The sequence below is a fragment of the Poecile atricapillus genome, chromosome W (assembly GCF_030490865.1).
Source record: "Poecile atricapillus isolate bPoeAtr1 chromosome W, bPoeAtr1.hap1, whole genome shotgun sequence".
NCBI lineage: Eukaryota > Metazoa > Chordata > Aves > Passeriformes > Paridae > Poecile > Poecile atricapillus.
In genome coordinates, this window is record NC_081288.1 from 25047437 (window position 1) to 25073810 (window position 26374).

The 26374-nt window shown below is 42.7% G+C and overlaps 1 protein-coding gene across 1 annotated transcript; it reads left to right on the forward strand.

The window, feature by feature from the left end:
* The first annotated feature begins 2694 nt into the window (after positions 1–2694).
* Positions 2695–25856, forward strand: LOC131592037 (intestine-specific homeobox-like). Its single transcript, XM_058863280.1, has 5 exons — positions 2695–2866; positions 10178–10420; positions 20701–20852; positions 24756–24866; positions 25561–25856. The coding sequence occupies exons 1-5, from the start codon at positions 2695–2697 to the stop codon at positions 25795–25797; spliced, it is 915 nt and encodes a 304-aa protein (XP_058719263.1). The 3' UTR covers positions 25798–25856.
* The last annotated feature ends 518 nt before the right edge of the window (positions 25857–26374 follow it).

A 26374-nucleotide genomic window follows, 5' to 3' on the forward strand; every position in this document is an offset into this window, starting at 1 on the left:
AATGGAGCTGGGGCAAGGAAGAGGGATGGGAGGCATATTTTTTGCCCTGAGAGTCTCTAAGCGAATTTACTCAGCTATTTTACCCAAAGATATGGGTCCTCTCATGAGGAGTACTGGAACCTATCAGACTTTCCCGTGAAATCCTCCTCTTCCTCCCCCTGCCCATACAGCAAGAAATTAGCCTCATGAACACCTAGGTTTTAATAACCAACCGAAGTTTTCCATTGCAAAGGAAAATGTGGCCTTGTTTCATTTAATAATTGAAGCAGAGAAATCCATAGGCTTCACTATGGCACCTATATAGATCCTTTGGAAAAATGGACAGCAGGGGAGGCTTAAAAAACAGATGTCCCTAGATCTGTTTTTCCTGTGCCTGAAACTTACAGCTAAAAGGTAGCACAGTAAACATCAGAGAGTTCAGACAGTGTACAATATACTAAATTAATACAGTGAAGGCTGGGTCAAGGACTCCCAACTTGAGGCATCTGGGAAGTAAGAATTGAAGCCATTGCTCCATAGGAAGCCAGAAAGCAAGAAGAGTGGTCCCCTTTTTAGTGCCTCAGGCAAACAGAGTAGGGAAAGTAGGGTGACTGTAAAATAATGTACCAGGTTTCTCCTTGTGCTTTTTTATGGGTTTTGAATCGGGAATCACAAGGAAAAAATGGAAAGCTCGTTATTAAATAGGCAATTTTAATCCAGGGTATGGATTCAGAGCACCATTCCTTCCCTTCTCTCTGCACACAGGCAGCACACTCACCTGTTCTCAGCCCATAAATTACCCACTCTTTCATTCTGCCTAAGCAAAGAAGGGGGACACTTCCCTCTTTGTACACAGCCAGGATTACAGACTGGCAGCAAAGCTGGAGAGGACAAAGCTTGGCTGGAGAGGCATTCCTCCTCCAGTGCAGGGGATTGAAACGGGAAGATGTTCCCTGCTTGATGGAGAGGGCCACAAGAACTTCTGCACCCACATGACAGCTGCCACCTCACCACACAACCGGGAAGGCACAAGGTCCTCCTCTATAGAAACTGCAGAGGGATGCAAAGGGAACAAAGGAAAACACTTCCCAGTCTACCCCATGTGTGTCATCACTGTGAAAAACGCTCACTGGTCTATTCCATCACCTGGGGAGAAGTTTAATTCATAAAATAAGATAATTAAATATTCTTCATCATGACTGGCTGCACCATGCTGAACCTCTTCCATTGTTCTTTTCCTCATCACCCCCACTGTTTTTCCAGTATCTAGAATCTGGAAAAAGCTGAAAGCCTTTCATCTTATCAGGTGTGGTTTATTGCCCCCTGGTTACACAGTAATTTTGGTCTCAACTCCATGAAAAGGTCATATGATGGGATATCAGCTCAAGAATTGTCAGTTCGCTGGACAAATAAGGCAGGGACTGCCAACACAGTTATAAGAGCCTGATAAGGAAGGCACAGAGAAGAGCCAGCAGGAAAGGGAGAAACGACCATAGCAATTTAAAAGGTGAGGGACAATCCCAGAAGAACGCAAGAAATGCCCCTGGGGGGAGGGAGAGGTAAGGAACAGTAGTGTATCTAACCACACTCTCCCCAAAATAAAAATTAACAAGAAGATAGAAGTGGGTCAGAAGAGGAATCACAGGTATTCACCCTCATTAACCAGGAAATCTCCCGCTGTGCTGGATGCCTAATTGAGAGGCGTAAGCAACTAGTGGGATGATTATCAAGCTACCTTGCCTCATAGCTCAGGATGGAAAGAAAATAATGTTTTCTCTTTAGAAGTGTAGGTAGGGGGTAGAGGGCAGTAATTCCTATCCGTACATGTGTTGGAAGGGCCATCTCTTTTTCTCCGGTCACTGATAAGATGGGATGATGTTGAAAAGCACCTGCTTAGAAATTCAAAGAGTTTTCGCAATAGAAGAAAAGAGAATCTGAACCAAAGCTGATTGCTAGGGAGGCATGGCTGAAAAAAAAAAAACCTGGGAACTGCTGGTGAGGAAGCTTTTAATATGTGACAACTCCTTGTATGCAAGAGAAGTTTACAGGTTGTCTCTCTTGCTGGTAAACGGCCCGAGGGACAAGTATTTGTTCAGCCAATTATTTTCTTAACTCCATAATGGTGCAAATCCAGTGGACTTTTTGCAGGTTTCAGCCTGAAAGCAGAAAAGGAAGATAACTTCCCCACAAACAGGATTTACCAACAAGAGGCAACTCTTCCAGGGGATTTTTCTCCTGGGTCTGCAAGGAGCACAGCTCCTCCTGGAATGGCCACACGATTGTCGAGAGCTCCGTGAGCCCGACAGGCAGGGGGAATGCTCAGCAGTGGGTGGGGTTGGTAAGACTTTTAACCCCCACTTCCAACACTGCCTTCCCCAGGCTCGGGGAGTGCAGGTCCTGGTCCCGGGGAGATCGGCAGCGAGCAGCAGGGCTGTGTGCTGAGTTGCGGGTCGGCTTTGTCTCTCCTCGCAGCGCTGCCGCGGGTCAGCGGGCATGGGTGGGGAGAGACACGCACCGTGCCAGCCGCGTGTTCCTCGGCGTGCTCCGAGAGCCAGGGCACCGCCACAGCGCTCTGTGTGCCACCCTGTGTGCCACCCTGTGTGCCACCCTGTGTGCCGATCTGTGTGCCACCCTGTGTGCCACCCTGTGTGCCGATCTGTGTGCCACCCTGTGTGCCGATCTGTGTGCCGCCCTGTGTGCCACCCTGGCGGGAATATGACGGACCCCCGGGTGTGTGCTGGACAGAGGAAGCCCAGCCTGTCCTTCTCCATTGAGGAAATCTTAAAGAAACCTTCTGCCAGCAGTGTCCTGAGCAGTGAAACCAGAAACAGGAATAGCTACGCCGAGAGACCTCAGTCCCTAAAAGCAGGGTCAGCGGTGGCCTTTGGTAAGTACCAGTTATAGCTCTTAATGAAAGCGCTCCTTGCTTTTTGATCTCTACAGCTGTCGGGTTTAATTGTGTGGAATTTCGATTCTTTAACTTTTGTAGGAATTTGGGATTTCCCTTATCAGGTACAAATCATTCATTATATATACAGAAATAATATTTTAAAAATAATTTGCTTTCAACCTCGCAGTAGATCAGACTGGGGGTTTGTATGTTGTAAGGCCCCAGTGTCATTGGAGAGGTGAGTATGCAACATGAAAAGTTATTTCAGGTAGCTCTCTTCAGTGAGGAGTGCTTCTTGTAAAAAATACAGCATCTTTCCTTTTGAAAAACAATACTCTTGTTATCTGGTAGGGGGGAATAAAACAGATAAATGCCTGCCATAAGAAGGCATTCACACTCAGGAAGCCTAAGACTGCTGAAACGTAACAAAATTTTCGGAGTTTCACTTATATCAAGAGTTGACTGTTGTCTAAAATTACAGTCAAATCTCATACCAGCACCCTTTTCTGATAGATCTGACCACTTGCCCTCTAGCAGGAGAAACGATCTCTAAGGGAAATGGTACCTATAGGAGTCTTAGAACCCAATTGCTGGAATAAAAAAGCATACATGTTTAATAATTTCTTCTTATCATCATGGACACTAGGTTCTTTCATGAGCGAAATAAAAACAGCTAGTAGAAAACTTGCATAACTTTGATCTTAGCAAACCAGCAAGTGCATTAGACTTTTTGACTATAGTTTTCACAGTTTAGTTACTCTGGCCTTGAGTGAACTTTTACCCCCACAGAAATTGCCTCCTTCTTTGGTTAAAGAAAGTACAACATCCAGCATTTTCTGGATTTAGTATTTTTTCATCTTTTCAATCTGCATCTTCCATGAAAAAGAGATACTTTATGTATACAAGCAGATCCACTTAAACAAAAAATTACCTGTAGTTTTGACACAAAATTTTTCACTCACCTCAAACTCAACTGCTTTCAACAAAGCTTAATACTACACTTTATTTTTTATAATATAGAGATATTTTTTTTAATGGATCAGGACCCCATTTCCCAGGACACTGGATGAACCACTCATTAGTAAGGGAGAGAGTCTTTTTCCAAGAGTCTGTTAGTCCAAGAAACTATTTGCCTATGTGCATGGTTTCATAGTTTCTTTTTTTATGTCCAAACTGGATACCGACCTGGACTGGAAAGCGAACAAGACCTAATGGGGAGGGAACCTCCTCACTAGTGTAACTGGTTACTGGGGTTGGACGCAAGCACCCTAACACTGACTCTGAGTCATGCTTTGCCCAAGATTTGGACTTCCTTTTGTTCATCTCTGACACAGGATAACTCGTCTCCTCACCATGTGGCAGTCGGCCCACCACTCACCTCACAGCACTGGGGCTGAATATACCACTACTGCCTTTGTTCCGGTAACTAGCTTTCCATGGAAACTTGTGTATGGGGAAGAGAGATAGTGTTCTGCTGTTTTTTCCCAGAACCATAGGATAACTGGGTTTTGGAGGGAACATCTCCAGGTCATCTGGAGTTACAGCTTCCTTCTCAAAGAAAAAGCTGTTCCAAAGATAAAAACGAGGTTACTGAAGGTTTTGGCAAGTGTTGCTTGCCTGTTTCACCACTGGTACTATTGGAGGACTGGAGCATTTGGAGGTTTCCTTAAGCTGCTTTTGCTGGCTGGAACTGGACCAGCAGTCCTGAAAGAAGCAAGAACTTGGTAGTTTGTCAGGGTGGACAAGGACATGGCTGCTCCTGGTGCAGTGGGGCCCATGTGCTGAAGGAGCACAGGTGCCAGGTTGTGAAGGGGGAGAAATGCTGCTGTGAGCCATGGCAGTGTGGTTTTGTGAGCTGAAAGTCCTTTCCTGAGAGCCCGTGGCAGTCGCTTTGTGCCGCAGGATCCAAAGTGAGACAAATAACACCACTGAAAATTCAGTCAGTGCTTGTTCACCACATGGGCCACAGAACTGGATTTCAACAACGCAAGAGTGTTCTCTGGGAGCAGAGACAGGATCTTTATGTATTAAGTCTTTTTTCAAAACAATGCATATGTCGAAGCCTCGTTTCGCTGTGGTCTTAGCTAAGTGTGTCTTGGCTGCTGCAAGCACAGGGGTCTGACAAATCTGCATGCAGGACATGGTGGGTTCCTGGGACTGCACTACTGCCCTGCCAGTGCAGCCTCACCCCAAGTTGCTCCACCTGAGCATACAGTCATTTTTTCATCTTGAAAGCAATGCAGGCAGAACTACCAGGCCTTGCCTTTGGCTTTGCTTCACCAGACAGAGACTGTAGCTGTAGCAGGAGAATATAGTGACCCTTCTCTCCCCTGCTAGAAAGCAAGGCTGAATTCATAGACTTAAGGGAATATAGAATATTAACTAAAGGAAATGGTGTATACACGTGAAGATTCACTTAATTGCTATTGGAAGTGGGAAAGCAGGAAAGCTGTAGAAATCTTCCAGAATGTTGTTGTATTTTGTTTTTGATTGATCAAGGAAGCTTAAAAAAAATTAAAACCTTTTCATTATTTGTTTCTTACCTAAGAATGTGGTACCTAAGTTTATTACCCTTTGCTTTCTGAGCAGAACTGTGATTTATTCAGATAAATTATATTTATTTCTGAAGCACAATACTCTGTGCTGTACATCTTGGGATAATTGCTGTATTCCATCTAAGTCATTCAGCTTCATACCATATAACATTGTCATTAAAAAAATTGTGTAAATAATCAGCCACATCTAGTATGGCTCGGTGCTGGCCAAGGTCAAGGAACTGAAATGAGCTAGGGAACTTGCTGAAAATTCCAGGATGGGATACAGATCCAGCTGCTTTCTCATAACAGTTCAGCAGCAGCAAGGAAGGAAGTACTACAGGTCAGGGCTTAGTTATATCTTACTATAGATTTTAAGAACATTCCCCACAGCACCAGATGGTATTTATCTGAGCAAAGCCATGACTCATATGAGAGACGGGAAGATCCATATGGCATCACATAGGCTACTATAGGGCAAATACTGAGGCCAGAAATTACCATCTGATGTAGACAGTCTCAGTACCAAGATCACTCTTGTCCTGAAGTCTAAATCTAGACATTGTGAGCTGAGGAGATAGGTAGGACCGGGGGAGCAGAAGATGCAGAATGTCAGAAATGGTTGGACTTGGTGATCTAATGTTTGGACTCGATGACTTTAAAAGTCTTTTCCAACCTATGATTCTAAATAAGGGGTGCAGGCCAAGATTCCCAAGAAAACCCATGGGTGCTGGACCAGATGACTTCTAGAAGTTGCTTCTAACAAATTATTCTGAGTCTCTGACAAAAAGGATGTTGTGATGCACAGTGCCAGCACAATCTCACAAAAAGCTGGGGCTTCATCATGTATGGGAACATCTCTGGGCCTGACTCCTGAGTTCATATGTTTTTGTGAGTGTCATTCCAGTGGGAGTTGGAATAAGGAGTGTGCAGTGTTCTCTGAAGCATTTGGCTTCCTAGTTGCAGTGTTAGTCATAGGGGAGTTCTCTGCACAAACACAACAGCTGGAGGACGTGGAGCTGCAGTTTTTGAAGCCTGTTGAAATCACTGAAGACTCTTACCAAATAAAAACCAAATAATGGACAAGAAGACATTTTAGTATGCAGTCTGTGCTTTTCCTCTTAACCTTTTGTTACAGTGCCTAGAAAGGGTAACCATGGCCTTTGCAAAGAACACAATTAAACACCCAGTGTGTGCTGATCTCCTTGTGCCAACTCTGTCATTTAAAACACAGAAGAATATCAGGCCTGTTTCAGGAAAAAAAAAAAAATTGTTCTGAAATTCCTGGGAACCTGGATGTTAATGTACTTGAAATTGAACATCTGAAGTGATTGTTCATTACTGCCCTGGTTTCTGCTAGTGAGGTTTCACCAACAGGAGATCCTTTATCAAGTCATGGAAAGCTTGGGATAAGAGTGTTACACCTGGGAAATTAATAGTGAAAGCAGTAACAGATACGGTAATTTTGTCATTCTGCTTGTGTTATGCTCCATCATGGTAATGATATGCAAATTAACAGGAATACAACCACCACTTTACACACAAATGATGATTGTTCACCTTTAGCAACACTCCACCCAGCTTTATCACTAAAGAGGAAACAAACTGAAGGAATCTAACTGAACAGACACCATCTGGCCAATAAGACCAATTCACCCCACCTATTACAAGGAAAACCAATAAACCTGAAAAGCAAAAAAAATAGGAAAGAAAGAAAAAATATGTAGAAGAAATAGAAAAACAACACAATACAAAGATGCTTTTGTTTCTCAGTGATAGACTCTTCCCTGTTCACAGCCTTAGTAAGACCCTAAAATCGTAAACCTTGTGCCTCCACAGGTCTGTCTCTCTCCAGTGATTACACAAGAAGGCTTAAATGGAACTTAGGTCATCTGAAATAACCTCCTGCTTTCAAAATAATACCCTACTATCTTGCCTGAAATTGTCCATCCTTTCCTATGCAACTGAAAGTCAAGACAAAAAGACCATTTTGAGCCACAAGTCAAAGTAATTTCTGTTCATGACAGTAACAAGTATCTCGTGTTGCGCTAGGCTGAAATGTCATTGCCTTCCCTGGAGGAAAAAAAAAAGAAAACTACATTCCCTAGAGGAAGTTTTGCCCTGTGTCAGTTCATAGCTATTTTTCAGAGCTCCCTGCTGGAGTCACAAGAATGTGTACCCAAAAAAATTCTAGCTGGCCTAAAGAACAACCACTTCAGGCAGTCTCTTTACTTGGTCAGAACAATAAACACCAGAGAAGGTTGCAATACAAACAAGATTGGGGCTCCTAACTCTCTTCTATGTGCTATAAACTCAGTATCATCTACCTTCAATCTTATCCTCCAGAAAAACTCCCCTATCTTTGAGGCTCATACTTCTTTGATCTCAAACAACCGATCTTCCCACTCCTTTTCACCAGTTCACAGAGACATTGGCATTTTCCCATCTGCCTAGGACTGTCTTCCATTTCCTCCCTGTTCTTACTACTTCAGTCTGTAATTGCTCACTGCTGTGCTTATACGTAACTTGCGCTCATCACTAGGGTATGTGAGCATCTCAGGGAAAAATTTTGGGGAGGAAAGTTGTATATGAAGAATGAAGACATGAAAAGTCTTCTATAATTTAGGAAATGCTAATGTCATTCTTAGAAAGCTTTAATCACTCCCCATAAGAGCACCTTGCTTAGGTTCCCTTACATTTTTCATTACTGTAGGATATATGCATCATCACTTCTGTAACATATTAATTTTCACAGCAACACATCTAGCAAAGGAGTGCAACTAGTCCTTATTTTAGGGATGGGAGACTGAGATAGAAATCCTGGGCTAAGAACCTATGCCAGTACTGATAGCCTCTGATCATCTGTTATTTAACCCCTGCCTCATGCTAGTAACCATTCCCAGGTCTGTCCTTCTCCTTTATCCCACAAATATTATTTAAAACTTCACCTGTTTTCTCACCAGAAAACTCAAAATTAGTTGATACTAAAGGAATAAAATGACTCCTGTTTTGCACAATGTGCCTCAAACGCAGAGGTGGGCCAGGTTTTTAAGGTCCACATGACTGTACACATGTAATTGTGTTTAGAAGGTTACTCAAAGATTGGTGATATTTTAAATTGATAACATTTAGACAATTATTCTTTATTGAAATGAAGCTTTGTCCAATGTTTGGAGCTCTTACAACCTCATTTTCTTCATGGAAGTGTCAACCCTCTATAAAATTCCTATTGTGTGGGCTCTTACTGAGGGGAGAATCAGAATTGGGTACTTTGTCTCCAGATGTTACAATGATCATTGCTCCAAAGCTGCTTTCAAATAGAACTTGTTTGTTTGAGAAAAGAAATCTCTAACAAGTCTAAAAAGTTAGATGTTTTGCCAATGCCAGATGTGACTATATATATATGATATGATATGATATGATATGATATGATATGATATGATTAATATAATATAGTAAAATGCATTAAAAATTAAGGAGTCTCTTCCAGCACAGTCTGTAGTGGTTCACACCTGCTACCTTTTAGATATGAGAAGGTAGAGGGGACCACCCACAGATGCAGCAAACCCCAGAGTCTAGATGTAGGAGACTGCTCAGGGGTGCAGTCCATTGTAACATTAGGATTTTAATGTTCTTTGGCAATAATAGCAGACAGACCTGTACTGTTATATTTGCTCCCAGACCATGCAAACCATGAAACCTAAATTCTCTAATGGGTACGTTATGTTTATGTGTTGCCTTTTACTCTGTCTTTCCAAGCAAAGAAATCCAGGTGGGGAGGAGAACTGGAGCAAATTCTAGGCTTGCCATTAAAGCAGCACAGATACAGATGTCTTGTCTCTGGAGAGTCAACTGAGCCATGATTGCAGCTACCAAAGGCAGCATATTGAACATTCAGCATCGGGGTTTATGGCAAGGCTGTAATATAGAAAAGGGAGGTGAAGTTACCTTAGAGATGGTTTATAATGTCCATCTCAAATCTAAGCTCATGTTACAGCTGCACTTCATGGAAATAGGCCAACACATGCTTCTCCTGTTTGGCCTATCAACAAGAGCATGCAGGTGATTTCACAGAGATGAGTTGGCTGTTAGTACCTTCCTAGATATCACCAGTGTCATCTGTCACAGAGGGAAATGTTGACAGCCTGGGCAAAGGCTGCCTTTAGAATTGTCCAATGCCTAAATCAGAGCAGCAGGCAGCCCAGATGGAGAGGAAAGGACAGAGGGACCTGAATTGGGGAAGACACTGACTTTTAACCTATTCATTGGCCCATTTTCCTCTAGGGTAGGTGTATCTACAGGGATATTTAAGAAAGGACCAGACTTTTAAAAGCATTTGATGTCCAGCAAATTCCATGGCAATCTTGTTGACAGATTTTCAGAGCAGCTCAATATCCACTTCACTTCCATGTTCTTCAAGAAAGGCAGCCACTAATTTGGATACTGACAGAGAAGCTGAGATTTCTCCATCTTTTGGTTATGTCTCCTTATTTTTACGGTCCTTTTAAAAAATCTCTCATAAGGACCATTGAAGGTTTTAACGTGGAAGGAAACAGAGAACAGGCAAAATGTGGGGGTCAAATTCACTGAGATCCTGTGTCTGCAACATGGGGTAATCTTGGCATTGAAGTACAGCACAGAAGGATTAAGGCCATTTAAAGTATGATCAGGTTTGAATGGCATAGTATCCAGACCACTTTTTTCACACAAACTGGAAGGTGCACTTAACGGTGGCTGCTTTATTCAAAGCTGTCTTGTGCTGTGTCCTTCACAGATTCCAGCAGCCAGAGACAGTCTGACTGTGGTTTACCTTCAGTCAAAATGCTTCTTCCCACCACATGTGCTGCACCCATGGCCAAAGCAAGGAGAGTTCAGGCAGCTCACTGCAGAAGGCCTACTGCCAACCCAGTGTCCCTTCTGGGTGAGGACACGGGACGTGAATGTCTGGAAGGCAAAAGAAAACATGAGGAAGAGGAAGATCAGCTATGTGGTTTCCCAGTGGACCATCCACTTCATGGTGAGTGCCTCCATACCCAGACTTTCCCCTTCAATGCCCCAAAAAACAACTGTTATCTTACAATTACGTACATGGTGATAAACAACAGACATTACAAATGTTTCCATTGGCTGAGTCACAGTAGATGGCCATAGCTCCTGGCTGAGTCACAGAGACTCACGTCTTCATTCTTCATTCTTGCCATCAGAAGACTGAAGAGCCACTGTTTGAGCTGAAGTTCCAGCTCAGTCCTACCAACTCTACCAATGTTAATGGTAGGGACTGTTTTGGGTGTTTATTGCCCTCCTGCTCGGGGTGTGAGGAGTTAGCACGTTCTGAGCCTCACTGCCAGGGTTGTGCAATGCCCGTTTCCTGGAGAATGTGCATTGCACAAGGTGGGGAGAGAGGCTGGTGAATAAGCCGAGTCAGCTCAATGTGTTCTGTACACCTTGGACCCACTGTACAGGTGATGAAGAGGTCATCAGCATGCACACCAGCAAACCAGTGATACGCAGTAGATTTGGCAGGATGCGTCAGACACAATTTTCAATTCTGGCCATGTTGGTGAATCTGTTAATTTAATTATGAGCACTGGTAAACAACGGTCTATTCTCTTAGCCAAAGCACTGGACAGCACAAATATCCTTTTCCAATATGTTGCACAGAGACTTTAGGCTAAGCAGGATATGTGGTATCTGAACAAGACAAGCTCCTAACAGACAGAGGGCAGTTAATTAGCTGCATGTGAGAAGAATTCCTCTAAGTTCTTTGACTTTGAGGAAAACTAAATACAGACATTCTTATTACACTCCAGAAAACATGTTTTCAGCAGCAGCAGAAAGGTGTTTTTTGCAGTTTGTTATTATTTACTTGAGGGGAAAGTGGGCATTCCGTTTAAGTCCATTGAAGATGGCAGATGTGGGGTTACTCAGCTGACTTTCCTAAGATCCACACATCATCCTTGCTCCATACTCTGCAAGCTGGCAGGAGAAACAACACTTTCTGTGACATACATTTGAAAGAAAATCCTTGTTTCTGCCACTGCTGCCATGGTACACATGAGTCCTGTGACAAGCTGCTGTCACCTCCTCTACCACAAGACAGCCGTCAGTCGTGATGCAGGGAGAAGCCATGTAAGATAACTGGAAATTTTAGCTTTTCTCTGCCCTGTAAGCTGCACACAGCTCATGACAGCAGGGCTAAATCATGTTGCCTCCTCACAGAAGAGTCAGGGCTGTATGTATCTGGCTCTTGGAGTTGCCTCTGAGTATAAAAGTAGAATATTCAGATGTGAGGGAATTTCCAGCCAGGAGGTAGCTATCCTGACTTGGCACTTAGCCTCATTGACCAGCACCGTGGTGGGTACCAGCCTCATCAGTAAAGCAGGGGAGGAAGCATGTAATTGCCTGCACAAACCTGAGCCAACATGAGCAGCCCCCTTCAATTGCAATGTGTATTTTAAAGGCGTTTTAAACAAAATCCCTCTGTTCCCTCATCGCAGTGAGGTTTTGAAGCCAAGCAGAGGTTTAATGATCTGCCATTTCCTAGGCTACTGGTTCCTGCAGTTGCTGAGCCTTTGATAGAAACTGGCTCAAGAAGGAGGGAGAATCCTAAAGCACAGGATTGACATTTTCCCCGTGGTGTGCAAACAATGATGTTTTGGATCCCATTCATGCACTGTGTCATTCCTAGCAGAGAGCTGGAGGCCTGGGTTTAAAATACTTCCCTGTATCTCAAGTTTCAGCCTCCTTCTTCCACTTTACATTATGGGGGAAGAGCTGGCAGCTCTTTTTCTCCTGCCTCTGGCTGTGGCAGGTATCACCTTTCTTGGACAAAGTCAGCAACAACACCTGCAGGAAGGGTAGACTGCATCATTCCTGGAAGCAGTCCGTAGTCCTGCTGACAGCTCAAGCTGATAGCAAATTAACTTCTGTTTATGCACCTGTCAGCTGTGGGGTACTTCAGAAATGCTTTTGGCATGGCAGCTACAGGTCAGTTATGGGTCCTCTGACAAGGCACTTTGGCAGTCTCAAATGCCCATAGTGTATCCATGGAGGTGTCCCCAGCACCTCCCTCACACCCACACCGACCACGCCATTATGCACTCAGAGGAACAGCACCAGCCTCAGCAGCGTGAGACCTTTCTGATGTGAAGACATCAGAAGCCTTTGGCAGGGCATTCCCTCACTTCTCCCTCTCAGCACACGTCTATTGGTGTAAAATTCCTTCATGATTTGAGAGGAAGGGCCCTGGGCTCTATCCAGACACACACATCTGTGTAGTTGTCAGGGAACAGAAGAAATCAGGCATGCTATACAATCACCTTGGAGGCAGGAAGGCTGGGCTTTGATGCTGTTGTGCACAGGAGGAGAAAGGTGAGGAGGAGGCTTCGACAACAACCTCCTTCATGGGCATTTGGTCTGAGGTAGCAAGAGCACTCCAACTGTGACCCTGAATATGGATTTGGAGCCTATTTCCAGGACATCCTGCAACAATTCCCTAAAATTTTTCTTTTCCTACAAAATGGCTTCTGCCACTAAGCGGTTTAGAAATGCAGTGTCATTTAAGCTAAATAGATTTATGCCCTTATCACAAACCACTTGCAGGAAGCAATGCCTCTTGTACTTTGAACTTAGAGGCTGCATTGTAAGCAAAAAAAGAAGAGCCCTCATATGCTAGAGACATGCTGACACTGGCATTTAGTTTTGCTAAACCCTTATTTGAATTTGGGTGCCTTCATTCTGAATGCTGTATGCTTTCACCTGTGGCCTTCTGCATGAAAAGCTCAGCAGAGCCTTTTCAGAAAACCTGGATTCTTAGAAAGCAGCATTGAAAAAGCCCACTTTAGAAGGAGAAACAGCTTTGATAAAATCTGTTTTAGAAGATCATTCTAAGGAAGGCCTTACTTTGGAGCTGCAGGTTCAGACTCTGGGCCAGCTTCTGTGAGATGAGTCATTGCAGCCCCTTTGCCACGTGCAACCACCATCACTTCCAAGGTACTCAAAACTTCAGAGCAAGCAGGGCAAACTCTAGTGGTTGTTGGTCTGCCTCTCAGCAACCTGTCTGTGTAAACACCCAAATCCTAAGCTCACATTTTACTTTTAATTACTTCTCTCTGCTCTGTCTGACCCCCCTGAGACTTGGCTTGCCTATTCAGAAGAGTGGAGCACCAGAGCCTGAGAGGATAACATACCCCCATGCCTGCCTGATGTGTGGCAGCATTCCCCAAGTGTCTGCTCTTAAGGAGCAGTTAGGGAAAATTCATTGTGTAGGAGCCAGTTAATGGGGCTGCATTACCAACCCCTTATTGCTCTGTCTGACAGAGAGACAGCAGGCTCACTTTGGCAGCTCCAGAGCCCTGATCAGAATCAGTTCAGATTAGGGGCCCATCATCTGTCCAGCTTAGTCAGGCATGTTTAGATCTCCTGGTGGAGATTACCAGGTAGAAGATTCCAGCCTAGTTTAGATCCTCCTGGGCAATCATTTTTGTCTTTTACACATGCTGGGTCTGATTGTATACATTGGACAGGTGTGCAGTGTAACTACATCCAAAGGCACTGTGTGCGTGTGCCCAGCATTGCACACAGGTAATGGTTCCAGTCTTCTGCTCAAGCAAAGGAGCAGTCAGTGCCTTGGAGAGGCCAGGCATCACCCTCAGTGGTGATGTCTGGTCTTGTGGGATTTCTTCTCTGGGAAATAATTCAAGGACAGCATAGATCATGCTTCAATAAACAGAGCTGGCTCCTAGTTCCACCAGAAACTAAGGTGTTCAGTCTGTGAACCACACGTGGTTCAGAGATTCACATTACTTCCTGCAGCTCATGTCTTCATTATTTGCTGTAGAGGAAGCTGCCCTAATGAGTCAGCATCACCCAAATATTTCCATAGCAGAAATCCTCTGCACATTGCTGACTGGGAGCTCAGGGATCTTTTTATTAATCTAATTGTTTTATTGTTATGATAGCATCTGTTATCCCAAAGCATATTGATGAATTCTGGTGGCAATTTTCATAAAGGCAACAGAAATGGAGATAATCTCAGTTCTGGAAGAATAGCAATATAAGTCATGTCCCCTCTGTACTGATGCCAGTTGCAGACATCCTTAGCTCAATGTTTGTGTTTTCTCTGAAGTAATAAATTCACTAGTACTGTTCATTTGTGGACAATATGGTCAAATCCATGTACCCCTGTGAAACAGCATGGTTTATCTCTCACAGACAGTCTTTTCCCCAATATGCTTATCTTAATATGACTTATCTTAATGCATTTTTGAAACACCCAAGAGACAACGAAGCACTGTGCAATCACAATCCCAGATAAATATCAGCTGCCCAGAATATGCCAGTGGGACTGTGAGAAAGGGCACAAGCATCCCATTGTCCTGCAGAACAAAAGGAAACAATTCTAAATGAAAAGGAAAAGCGGGAGGAAAGAAAAGAAATGCCCATATATATAATTTGGCTGCCATTAGCTGTTTTACCAGCCTTTTGTTTATCTGTGTGAATAGTCCCTGCAACCCCGTGTCTCTAAAGTGCAATGTTCCTCTATATACACTTGGAAATGCCCCAGGTCATTGACCTTGTTTTGGTGGGTTTACTTGTTGAAGGATGATTCCTGTTTTTTTCCTCCCTCTTTGAAGACTGACTGCTTATAATGACACCCTGGATATTAAGTGAAAACCTGAATCCTTTACTCTCACCCTTCAAACTCTGTTCGCATAGTAGTCTCACTGGTACAAGTAAGCACTGAAGAAAGCAAAGCTGTCAGCAGCTGGGGACTATAATAAATTCCTTTTGTGTTGTTTCTTCATGGGTTTTGGGTTTGGAGTTTTATTTATTTAAAACAATTGTTAACATTCAATGCTTTCCTCAAGCAGCCCCTTCTTTCCTGGGAATTTTGGATCAAAAGGGTACTTTACACAGGACCCAGAGGTTAATTTGTTCCTTCTAGAAGAATCTGTATAATATGACCACTTGTAAAGCTGATGGCACATCATGAATAGTTAATTTCAGAGGTCTTAATAAATATTTATTGGCTTCTCCAAAATTGTCCTAGAACTTTTCATTAAAGACACAGGATACGGTACTGTTAATTGCTGTCCTTTGAGATTGAGGGCAGGTCTTTTACTTACTGTAGCAAGCCCTTTATGCTTAACGGGGAAACAGCAGAGGCAGAGATGTAAATAAACATTCCTGATTGGTGTCTAGATGTTTGCAGGTACAAATAGCCACAAAGAGCAGGAATAAAGAAGAAAGCAGGCTGTCTGTGCAGCCTGCAATAAGCTCAGCTTTCTCCCTCTTCCAAATGGTTGGTTTCTCACAAGGGTTTTGGACCAGAGAGTGTGGGGAGAGTGATGGGGAACCTGTTTTCTTTGATGAGAACCATTATTGGTTTAGGCTGGCCACTGTTCTTAAGGTGAGGTTTGACTATGGCAAACATTCACTGAAATTAATGTGTCAAGCATCAAGCTTCAGGTTTAGCTGCATGAGGAACCTACACATGAATCTACCCGCAATCCACATTGGCCTGAAGGAGTTCATGAGTGTGCATGACCTTTGCCCTAGGTACAGACCTGATGGTTTCCTTCATCCTTCAGATATTCTGCTGACCACTGGCCATGCCAGAGTTATGCACACCACCATTTCAGGCAAGAGAATTTGTAAAAACTGTCATCACTTTGCTGGCAGACAGGAAAGGTTAAATTCACCAGGGGCTCAGGTTGATGGTGTGCACAATCCTCCACAACAAACTGTCTGCATGAATGGTTTCATACATACTGTCTACTCCTTGCCAACTCCTCTGACAAGCAGGCTTAAGAAACTCCCCTGACCACCACCGTACAGCCTGCTTAAACAGGTTTCTAGCCCGGTATTTTTAGCAGTCCTGCTCACACCCTCTGTACCTTCTCTCTGCATTTCAGTCTTGCTGTCAGGTGATTAGGCACTGTACCCAGTGCCAGGATGGAAGCAACTCTATATGAAGGAGTTTTGGACTGAAGGGAGGAGGTCAAGATTTTAAAAGTTCAAGTTGTGCTTCTCTGAATTAAGTTTGGCAATGCCTGAAGAGGCAGCAGCTGGACGTGAAATGCTGTGTTTTACAAGCAGGAGGCTCTATCTGGAGCATATTGTACCCATCCAATTAGGATCAGTCTCACTGGCTATGCCAGTCCTTCTTAGGCTGGAAAACCACTTTAATAAAGATTAGCAACACTGCAGTACTCATGCCTAAATATTGCAGCACAAGCTCTTTTGAAAGCCATGAGCCCACTCTTTCACTTGGAGAGGGACTGCCATGGGCACATCCCTTTATACAGACAAGCAGGTTTTGTCCTGATGCCATTAACTCTCTGTAATAACTGGAGGTTTTGGCTATGGGGCTGTCTGCCACGAGCAGAATATCACCAAAGGAAAACAACATTCAGAAAAGCCAGAAGGAACTGTCTGGGAGATCCACATATCTGAATTACAAAGAGAGAGAGAGAGAGGAACTTCTCTGAAAAAAGCAAAAAAGGATGAAACAGAACTTAACCAGATAAAATGAGGCTCTATTTCAACACACCATAGTTTCTTATTGAGAAACAAATGATATAGTCACCTTTGTTACATAGAGAAAAATGTATTTGTGAGGATATATAGCTAAAGCCACTTGCTTATGTAACTGCTTTCTCCTTGTCAAAGAAGAAGCAGAATCTTTGTATCTGGTTGTCACATACTGTGAGAGGGTGTCTGTCCAGAAATGACAAGGAAGATTGCAGCAAGATAAACTGGTCCCACCAATCTTCATCTACCTAGATTACTTACTTCAAGGCAAATACATGCTAACATTGATTTCCAGCCCTTCTCCTGCATTTTTAATTCCTTGTCCTTCCAGTGTATGGCCCAAGTAGGCTTGATACAGTCCTAGCTGCCACTGGGGTAAGTACAAATGGGGGGTACGATTGCACGGATCTCCCTGAGGCAGCATTTTTCTAGCTGGTTCAGATATGCAGCTAAGAAACAGCAGTGCAAGGCGTACCACAGGCAATTTGCCTACTGCAGAATGTAGTCCAGAAGACATTTTCCCCAAGTATAGCATTATTGCAGCTGTGCAGCTTTTATGTCATAAAATGCAAATGTTAAAAAACCTCTTTGAGCAGTAGTCATCAGTATTGATTTTCTCATACCTTGAATTTCTTGAAACTCTGTTACACTGGACAGTGGAAATAAGCTGCAATATGCCAGAACTGTGTATATAAGCAACTGTAAATCAGATGCTTTGAGTTGTGCTTAGTTTAAGGCCTTAATGCTGTAAGCTCTCTTACTTTTTAGGTAAGGAATGATGGGGGGGCTTTAATTCATGTCGTTATTTGGAGGTCAGAGATTACATAATAAAATAAGTTGTGAGGGGCCTCTGGAGACTAACTTTTCCAACCCCAAATCTAAGCAGGGCTAGCTTAAATCAGGTGGCCTAGGCTTTTGACCAGTCAAGTTCAGAGTGTCTGCAAGGTCTGAGACTTGACAGCCTCTCCTGGCCCACATCAGACTACTCTCATAATAAAAACATGTTTTACCTCGTATGTAACCAGAATTTTCCTTGCTGCAACTTGTAGTCATTGATCTCATCCTTCCACTGTGCACCTTCAAGAAGAATTTCTATTTCTACAAAGTTCATATGTTCCAACTTGCTCCAAGTCTGACCTAGTAATAAAGCAGATCTGCAGAGGACAAATGAGCCTGATACTGAATTTAAAGGAGCTATACTGCTTTATCAGTGTGGAGGATCTGGCCCTTCCAATGTCAACAGTAAGGCAGTGTATAGACAGCTATATCTCTTAAGCATCTGAAAATGCTGACATATTTAGCTGCCTTGTATTTTCAGTCTTGGTTTCAGCAGCCAGCTAACCTGCAAATGACTTTCACAGAGCATAAAAGCGCACTTGAATATCCCCAGCTTTTACATAAAAAATAGCTCAGGAAACTCAGACAGAGTCTTATTTCCCCAGAGACTCTAGAGCCACATTTGAAAAGCCAAAGTTCCACACTTCCAACACTTCCTAGTCCTACATCTTCCACCCACATTCTTTATTAGACTGTAATTCTGAATGCTGTTGTTTGCTATGGGATCTCTAAGCTGAGGTCCCAAGGCAAAGGGAACTATCAAAGCTACAGTTGGAAAAAGTTTAATCTTGCAAGACAAAATGTTAACATTGAGTCCCAGATTTTTTTGCATTTCTTAATAGTTTTTAAAAAAATTAAAAATGGAATGACTGATTACTTATTTTAAAAAAAATACACTTTTCTATATTCCTTGCTGGCAAAAGCCTTGATTAGTTCACAGGAGTCTACTTTGTTAGCAGTTTAATTTCATATCTAGTCAAAATCAAAATTTGTCCTTCAGTCTCTACTGGCCCATAACTGACCTCATGTTACTGCATTTTGTTCAATCTCATCATGAGTTTCAGCTTTGCAAAGTCTGGTTTCAGTAGGATTGATACTTCTGAGCGCTGTGCAGACCCTCCCCTTACGTAAGAGTTGTCTACAACACAATTCAGCTTTCCAGAAAGAAAAATGTGAAAGATTTAGAGTGAGCTAATGGGGAGTTTCTTTTGCTCATCACCAAGTTATCTGGGTCATTTTCATACCCAAGAAGCTGGTATGAGACACCAGGAACTCATGCCTGTTCTCTCTAAAGCCGTGCTCTCTAGTCCTGGACATTTCTGAGGTGCCAGCAGGACAGAGTATAGTAAGTTGTATAGTAAATGTGAGGTGAAAATCCTCAAGAAACAGCATTATGAACTGGGAACCCTATCTTATCTCCAGGGGATGTAGTGTCCTAAGATTTCTGCTATCAGCACTGATATTTCCCTTTTCTTGCATACAGCAATAAACCCCCTTTACAGTAATCTTTTGGGAAGGTTCAAGTAAATGGAATCAGGGCTTCTTAGGAGAAGGTGCCCTTTATACCTTCAGCATAAACACACAGGAATATTTCTCATTTCAAAGCTCTGCCCCAGTAGTGCCAGCAAGATTCAGTGGAAATTCTGTTTTTCTCTTGAATCTAAAGCTAGTGCTGCAGTTTAATGAGTAGTACTTTGATAGGCTGGTAGAAAGTCTAATGATATGGATTTAACTGTGTTGGACATCAGCTTTATTAGGCTGTTTCTGAGACATGGTAGTATTGACAGTGTTTATGATAAATGACACTCCTCAGTTATTCTTGCATGACTGGTTTCTTTTCAAAGTCCCCAGAAGGTTTAGAAAAGATGAAATATTCACAATGGTGTTGTGTCTGGGCTGCTTCGTACCAAGCTGATGAACAGAATATTTTAATCCTTATTTTCTTTGTCAACAGAGTCACAATGAGGTTTTGATTACAGAATGAAAAACGTCATTTTCTGGTCAGATCAGTTTTCCAAGCTCATTAGAAAAACCCTGTGATTCACAGTGCTTGGGGTGTGGCTTTTTGTACTGGTCACTCAGTGTCAGTGGGAAGATACTCCATTTGTCAATCAGAGAAGAGTCCAGCTTTGGAATGGGGTTGAACTCCATGTTCTGCAGCTGCTTTTTCCTCTTCCTTGCAAGACCTTCAGCATCATTTTGGAGCAACAGAGACCTCATTCTAACTTACATCAAGTTCTATACAGAGTTCATGATTGAAATGAAATATCCTGGTGTAGGAGGGCATTTTCAAAACACTATAGGAGTGTTGAGGGAAGTACTTTTTGTGATCACACCACAACAGGTGAAGCAATGTTGCAATCTAGGAGTCTACTTGGGAATTCACAGCGCCTAAACTTCTGCATGGGCTCTAATGCCTTACTCTTAAGGTTAAGTTAAAGTTAAGCTTGTTTAGAAAGTCCTCACAACACAATGGTAGTCAGAAAAACACCTTTTCTTTGCAACTGCAAAGTTAAACTGCTGGCTATCCCTGCTGCTGTATGAATGGTATGAGAAGAGAGCAGCAGTCACTCAGGGGTTGATGGCTGGTCCAACACTGAAGGACTTTGGTGACAAACTCGTTGCAGGGCTAGTGTGGTTAAAATACATAGGCATTTGTAGCTGTTGACATGTGTTGTATACATGGAATTAGCAATGCAAATGAACACTTTTGACTCATTTCTTTAATGATAAAGGAGTTCATTCACATTGTCTGCTAAAGAATGGCAGGCGCCAGTCACCTGTGATAAGTACATATCTAGAAGGTGTGGTAGATGCCATCCCAACTGCAGAGCAATTTACAGAAACTGCTGCACCTCTGAATCTTCTTGTGGTCCTGTAGCCTTTTCCTGTAAAAAGAAATACATCTTTCCTTGGTTTTCACAGCTGAGAGGAAAGGGAAACGAAGAATTCGGACAACATTCACAGCTGAGCAGCTCCAGGAACTGGAGAAAATTTTCCAAGTGACTCACTACCCGGATGTCCATATTCGCAATCAACTGGCAGCAAAGATAAACCTCCCAGAAGCCAGAGTTCAGGTACTGTGTGTCTCCAAAAGGCTATGTTCACTGCAATTCATTCATTATTTGGCATGCTTAACAGTTTGTGCCTGGGTGGCAATGCTAATGAGATACGTGACCTCTCTCTTACCCTGCAGACAAGGCCAGTATCACTCTTCTCTTCCTACAAATAGGGAAAGAAGTATTTGTCACCCAGCTGTGACTAACCAAATGGAATTAATCAAAGGGTTAACAGGAGCTCCCAGCATACTAAATGCATAGCAAATAGGAGTTACAGGTGGTTATGAGCAACCTGTTGGACTCTGTAGCAACAGAGCAGCCACTTATGGAAATATTTATTAATCATTTATCAACCATTTATAGGCTAATATTCATCCAGTACAAACTGTCATCCACATCCATCTTCCACAGAGTCTCAAAAAATGTGAAAATAATTGCCAAAATGGAAGTGCTTCTTAGTGTTCTGTATTTTGATATCACAGGCTGTAAATGGCCTGGCTATAATTTCAGTGCACAGAAACTAATCCAGTTTCCCCCAGTTGTAATATAATGTTGCTGACTGAGCTAAAAATTGATGTCAAATTCTTACTGCATAGTAAATCTCCTACATTAAAATGTACATTCCACTCTGTACTGGCATTTGGTGGTGTCTACCAGGCACTGTAGTGATGATTTTTGCTTGAGACAGTTTTTGCACTTGCCCCAGTGCTATAGTCATTGGTGTATTTTTTTGCACATATCCCTCTCTAACAATCAAAGTTCAACACAGAGCTGTTTATTGACTATGGCGTGCCTGGGACTATTGACTAGCCATGATGATATTGCTTCATCGTTAGGTGACAGGGAGAATTAGACCTGCATTGCCACAATATGCCCATTAGCAATACCAGTACACCAACGATGCATTTCCAACAGCATAAAACACAAGCTGGGCTGCCAGTCAATGTTCTCCACAGAACAATGAAACGTGAAGGAACCAGACATGTTTTTGTTTAAAAAAATTTAATCACTATGGGGAAAAATAAAAATGAGTTATTATGGGTAACATCAACCTGAGATGTAAATGAAAGAGGTAAAAAGTCTCTCATGTATGAAGTGCAGATGGCAAATTCCCAATCCAGACAGTGTTATACAAGACACAGGAAATTCTGTCTTTGACCTCATCCTGGCTAATAAAGGGAAATCAGCCACAAAACTAAAAATTAGCAGTAATTTGGGTTCAAGTTTCAAGTTATAGTTTTGATTGACTGCATTTGTCACACAAGTCAAATAGCACACAGAGAATTTGTGTGAGCATGCAAAGAATGTGCTCTTGCTACTTTGAGATAACAGTTTTGACAAAGCTAAAAGCTTTGTGTCAGTCAGATCACCTCAGAAATATAACTTAACTGTCAAATAAGTAAGTGAACACCCATTCAGTGACCAAATGAAACCCTTCATAACTGTGAAAAATCTTGTCTTCCATTCAAGAAAAAAAGTTATGATTGCTGTGAAACAGCTTAAGTGGATAGATGAAATTGTATAACTACATGTGTTACACAGAAAAAGTTAAGAATCCTATATGAATAAACACAAGAAAAAAGAAATTATAAAAAATAAATAAGCAAAGCAGGAGGGTGCAAGCCAAAGCTTTGATCAGAAAAATTAAGGATCAAAAACTCAATTAAAGTCAATTAAGAACAAAAAAAAAACCCCAACAAAATCCAAAGTGATCAATTATACTGATCTGTTCCGTTGTAGAAACAGTAGGACTGTCAATGATAGTGCATAAATGTCAGAGATGTTCTCTCATAATTTCTGCTCTATCCTTGGAAATATGTCAGGTAAGGTGGCAGCACTTTCTTTAAGGATAAGGTTGAACAGCAGCTGCTACAGACAGATAATTTTTAATCTACACATCTAAGTAACTTACCTCCAGTGGTTCTGAAAAAACTGCTTGAGAAGCAGTTTGGGTCATCAGTGTTGATATTTAATCAGTTCTGGAGCATGGGAGACATTCCATTCCAGGGGCCTTGAAGAAATCGAATGTTACGTCAGTATTTAAAGGGTAAACAGGACAAGCAGATAATGAGTGGCCTGTCAGACAAACATTGATTTTTGGCAAAACTGTGAAAAGGACTGTATATTCTGTTAATGGAGAGTTAAAGAAAATGTAACGTATTTAATGCTTATCAGCACTGGTTCATGAAAATAGACACTGCCAAACTCATCTTTTTATGGTGAGATTATTAGTGACAGTTTTAAACTGAAAGAAGGTAGATTTACTTTGTGTATGAGGAAGAAATTCTTTATGGTGATATTGGCAAGACACTGGAACAGATTGCCCAGAGAAGTTGTGGGTGTCCCATCATTGGAAGTGTTCAAAGTCAGGCTTAATGGCACTTTATGCAGCCTGGTCTAGTGAAAGATGTCCCTGCTCACAGCAGAAGTGTTGGAACTAGATCTTCTTTAAAAGATACATTCCAGCTGAGACCAGCTCTATGGTTCTGTGATTCTGTGTATTTGGTTGATAAAGGTATGATACCTGTGGTAGACAGAGCACGCAGAGTAGGTTTAAAACGCAATAAAAAGAACTCATGCTGGGTATTGAGAAATCATTTTAGACATAAGGGTGCTGGAGAGCTGATTGGGCAAAAAAGAGCAGTTTGGTCTGAAAAGTGTTAAAATCTTTGCCTTTAGTTATAAAAAAGTAAGTCCATGAAGTTAGAACTTTATTCCACGTGCAGATTTTAGAAGGAGCACTTCAGAGACTGAATATTGGCTGGAGTGCCCCCTTTGCCCTCTATCACTTGGTGAGTGTTAAATGCTGCTGTTTCATCATATAACTCCTGCATGGTAGAAAGGGAATGGAGAAGTTCATACACACTAAGCAGTTTCCAGACACATGCAAAGCCAGATAAACAGAACAGTCCTCTCAGTAACCCCAGATACTTCTATCAGCAAAATAGCAGCTAACTATCAGCAATATAGCAAAGGGCTCCTGACATTCCCATTACTTCTTGGTTGAGAGATGCAGAAACAACTGAGATGCTCATTATTTGGCTCAAAATACATATTTATTTACGTCCAGTAACACATGGCTTCAATAACTAACACTTCGTGTTCATGTGAACCACCTGCTTACATTCAAACAGCAAGTCCCTTAGCAAGCTAGAAACTAAAATTGAAGGGGGCTTCAACTTTCCACAGCAATGCAGCAAGATGAACAATTGCAGAGGCACAATAAATACATTTATACCTCTGCCAGAAGACAGACTGGTCAAATCAGCTGACAGATGAAAGGAACTCCCCAGACAAAATTAGTTGTCTGTTTTCTAGTGCAAAAGAGATGGCAGACAACATATTCAGATTGCTGAGTGATCCCCTTGGGTCTTTCACTTAGGTCCCTTATGTGAATTTCCAAATGCTACCAGCTAAATGTAGGTAGAACCCTGTAACTACATCTGCACAGGTGACAGACTTTTATTGCAGCCCAGCAAAACATCTAGGTGGATCTTTTCTCAGTCTATTCACTTGGAATGACTCCAAGGGTGGAAGAGCTCTGTCATGAAATGTCACACTTTCTAAGGAACACAGAATGCTGTGTGCATTGACCACTGCACAGCTTTGACCACAGAAGGATCTGCTTTCCCCAGAGAGCCCTGGAAAACTGTCTTTCCTTGAACAGGGTGATCCTATTTCTTCTGTGAGCCACAACAGAAGACAGGGTATCACGGTAGTCCAGCGATCCCATATGCTATGCAAAGTGTGAAAAGTGCTCTGTCAAACCCAGGGGTTTACTTTACATTCATCCCCTGGTTCTGCCAAACTGGAGGTCAGTGTTTTCTGATGCTCAGAGTTTAGGGAAAGTAGTTGGCTTTGAGAAGTTCCTCCTTCATACTCTGTTAATTTCTGTACCTTTTCATTCTTACCTTTATCCAGATCTGGTTCCAGAATCAGCGAGCAAAGTGGAGGAAACATGAGAAGTTCGGGAACTTTGGTGGCCTTCAGCATATGACAGAAGTTGAATTTGCTCCCAAGTCAGATATAACAGTGAGTATTTGACACTTTGTATAAAGCTGCTGTGAGAGAGACAGCTATCCTTCACCAGGTAGTCACTCCACCAGTAATCCCATGGGACTATCCCAGAGAAGGAGCACTGGAAAAGACAAAACTGGCAATACAATGACAAGAAACCCCACCATCAATCCACTGATCAAATAACACATTTCTTCACAGAATTAAACCTGTTCCATAAATATTCTGTGAGGTGTCTCTTGTAGGGTGGTCCTTCCCCATTTTGCTTCTAAATCACTTCCCTGTAAACCATACTTTAATTCAGAATGTTTTAATAATCAGAATTTTCCTGGAAATGAGGACCTAAGACATTTGCAGCCACAAATCAATGTTTCTCTTTTCTCTTTACAACATACAGCCTTGGTTAGGCTGACCAGCACTTTTTGCCCTCAACCTATGCTTTAGCAGCCCAGGACTGTTATTTTTTAGGCTGCCACACAGCAGAGCCTGTCAGGCTCTTTCCCTGACAGGAGATTTTCATGACTAGGAAAAAAGGGTATTTTGTTTTGTGTCCTGGGTGACAAGACACCGCTGGGTTTTAGGAAGTCTGTTTTTCTAAACTTCTCTTCTTAATTAGCGAGTACCAGGGAAACAAATAAGGTTGATTGTAAATTTCATCCTTATTAAGTCCATATTAATTCACTTGAGACTACGCTTTTATTCTTGAAAGGCTTCTAGCTTGATGCCAAGAAAGCTCTCTGCTTCCTTTCCTGCCATGGGATACTACTCACCACTGCAAGGACAGCTGACAACTGCCCGGCTGCCCAGCACGCTCTCCTTCGCTCCCCACCACGTGGAGCTGCTGCCCTTCCCAAAACCATACTTGCTCTTCAATGTCCTGCCCCCTTACGGCTCGCTGCTACCCCACAAGTTGGAAAGGAGCAGTATCTGTGCCAGCTCCTCTTAGAGGAGGACACAGGCTGTCTGGGGAGTGTGTTTCTCCCCGTGTCCTCCATGAAGGTGTGCGGTTCCTCTCCTTGAACAAACCTGCTGGGATGATGGGTGGCAGTGGTGCCAGGTCGCCGTGCTGGAGGAGTGCTGTCGGGAGTTGCCGCAGCCCAATGGATGTGGGCAAGAGGCACCAAGGACCAGAAAGGAGCTCCTCATCTCCCTGAGGAGCAGCACATTCCATGGAAACCCAGCGCTTCAACCAAGAGCCTCTCCCCAGCGGGACAGTGCACCAAGCAGCCCTGTGGAAGGACTGGGATTTTACTCAGCCACGAGACACTGGATGACCCTATTGCACTCATGCCTTGGGGCAGGAAAGGTGCCTGGGATAAAGTGTGCATAGGCATAAGGTCCAGATAAAAGTGCTTTTCTCTGCAGGTTTTGGTCACTTTCCTCTTACATTCTGGTCTTCAAGTACTGGGCTGCTGCAAAGAATATGTTTAGGTCAAAAATCAAACTTTGAAGATACCTTATTTTTTTTCCAAGTAGTCAGTTGGTGGCGGGGAGGGGGAAGTTGTTTTGCTGTCTATGTTTTT

Bases quoted from the DNA above. Each gene is read 5' to 3' on its own strand.
- LOC131592037 (XM_058863280.1), top strand. From the start codon at position 2,695: ATGACGGACCCCCGGGTGTGTGCTGGACAGAGGAAGCCCAGCCTGTCC. The intron at 2,867-10,177 runs GTAAGTACCAGT...TGTCCTTCACAG, and splicing joins AGGGTCAGCGGTGGCCTTTG to ATTCCAGCAGCCAGAGACAG. The intron at 24,867-25,560 runs GTGAGTATTTGA...TATTCTTGAAAG, and splicing joins CTCCCAAGTCAGATATAACA to GCTTCTAGCTTGATGCCAAG.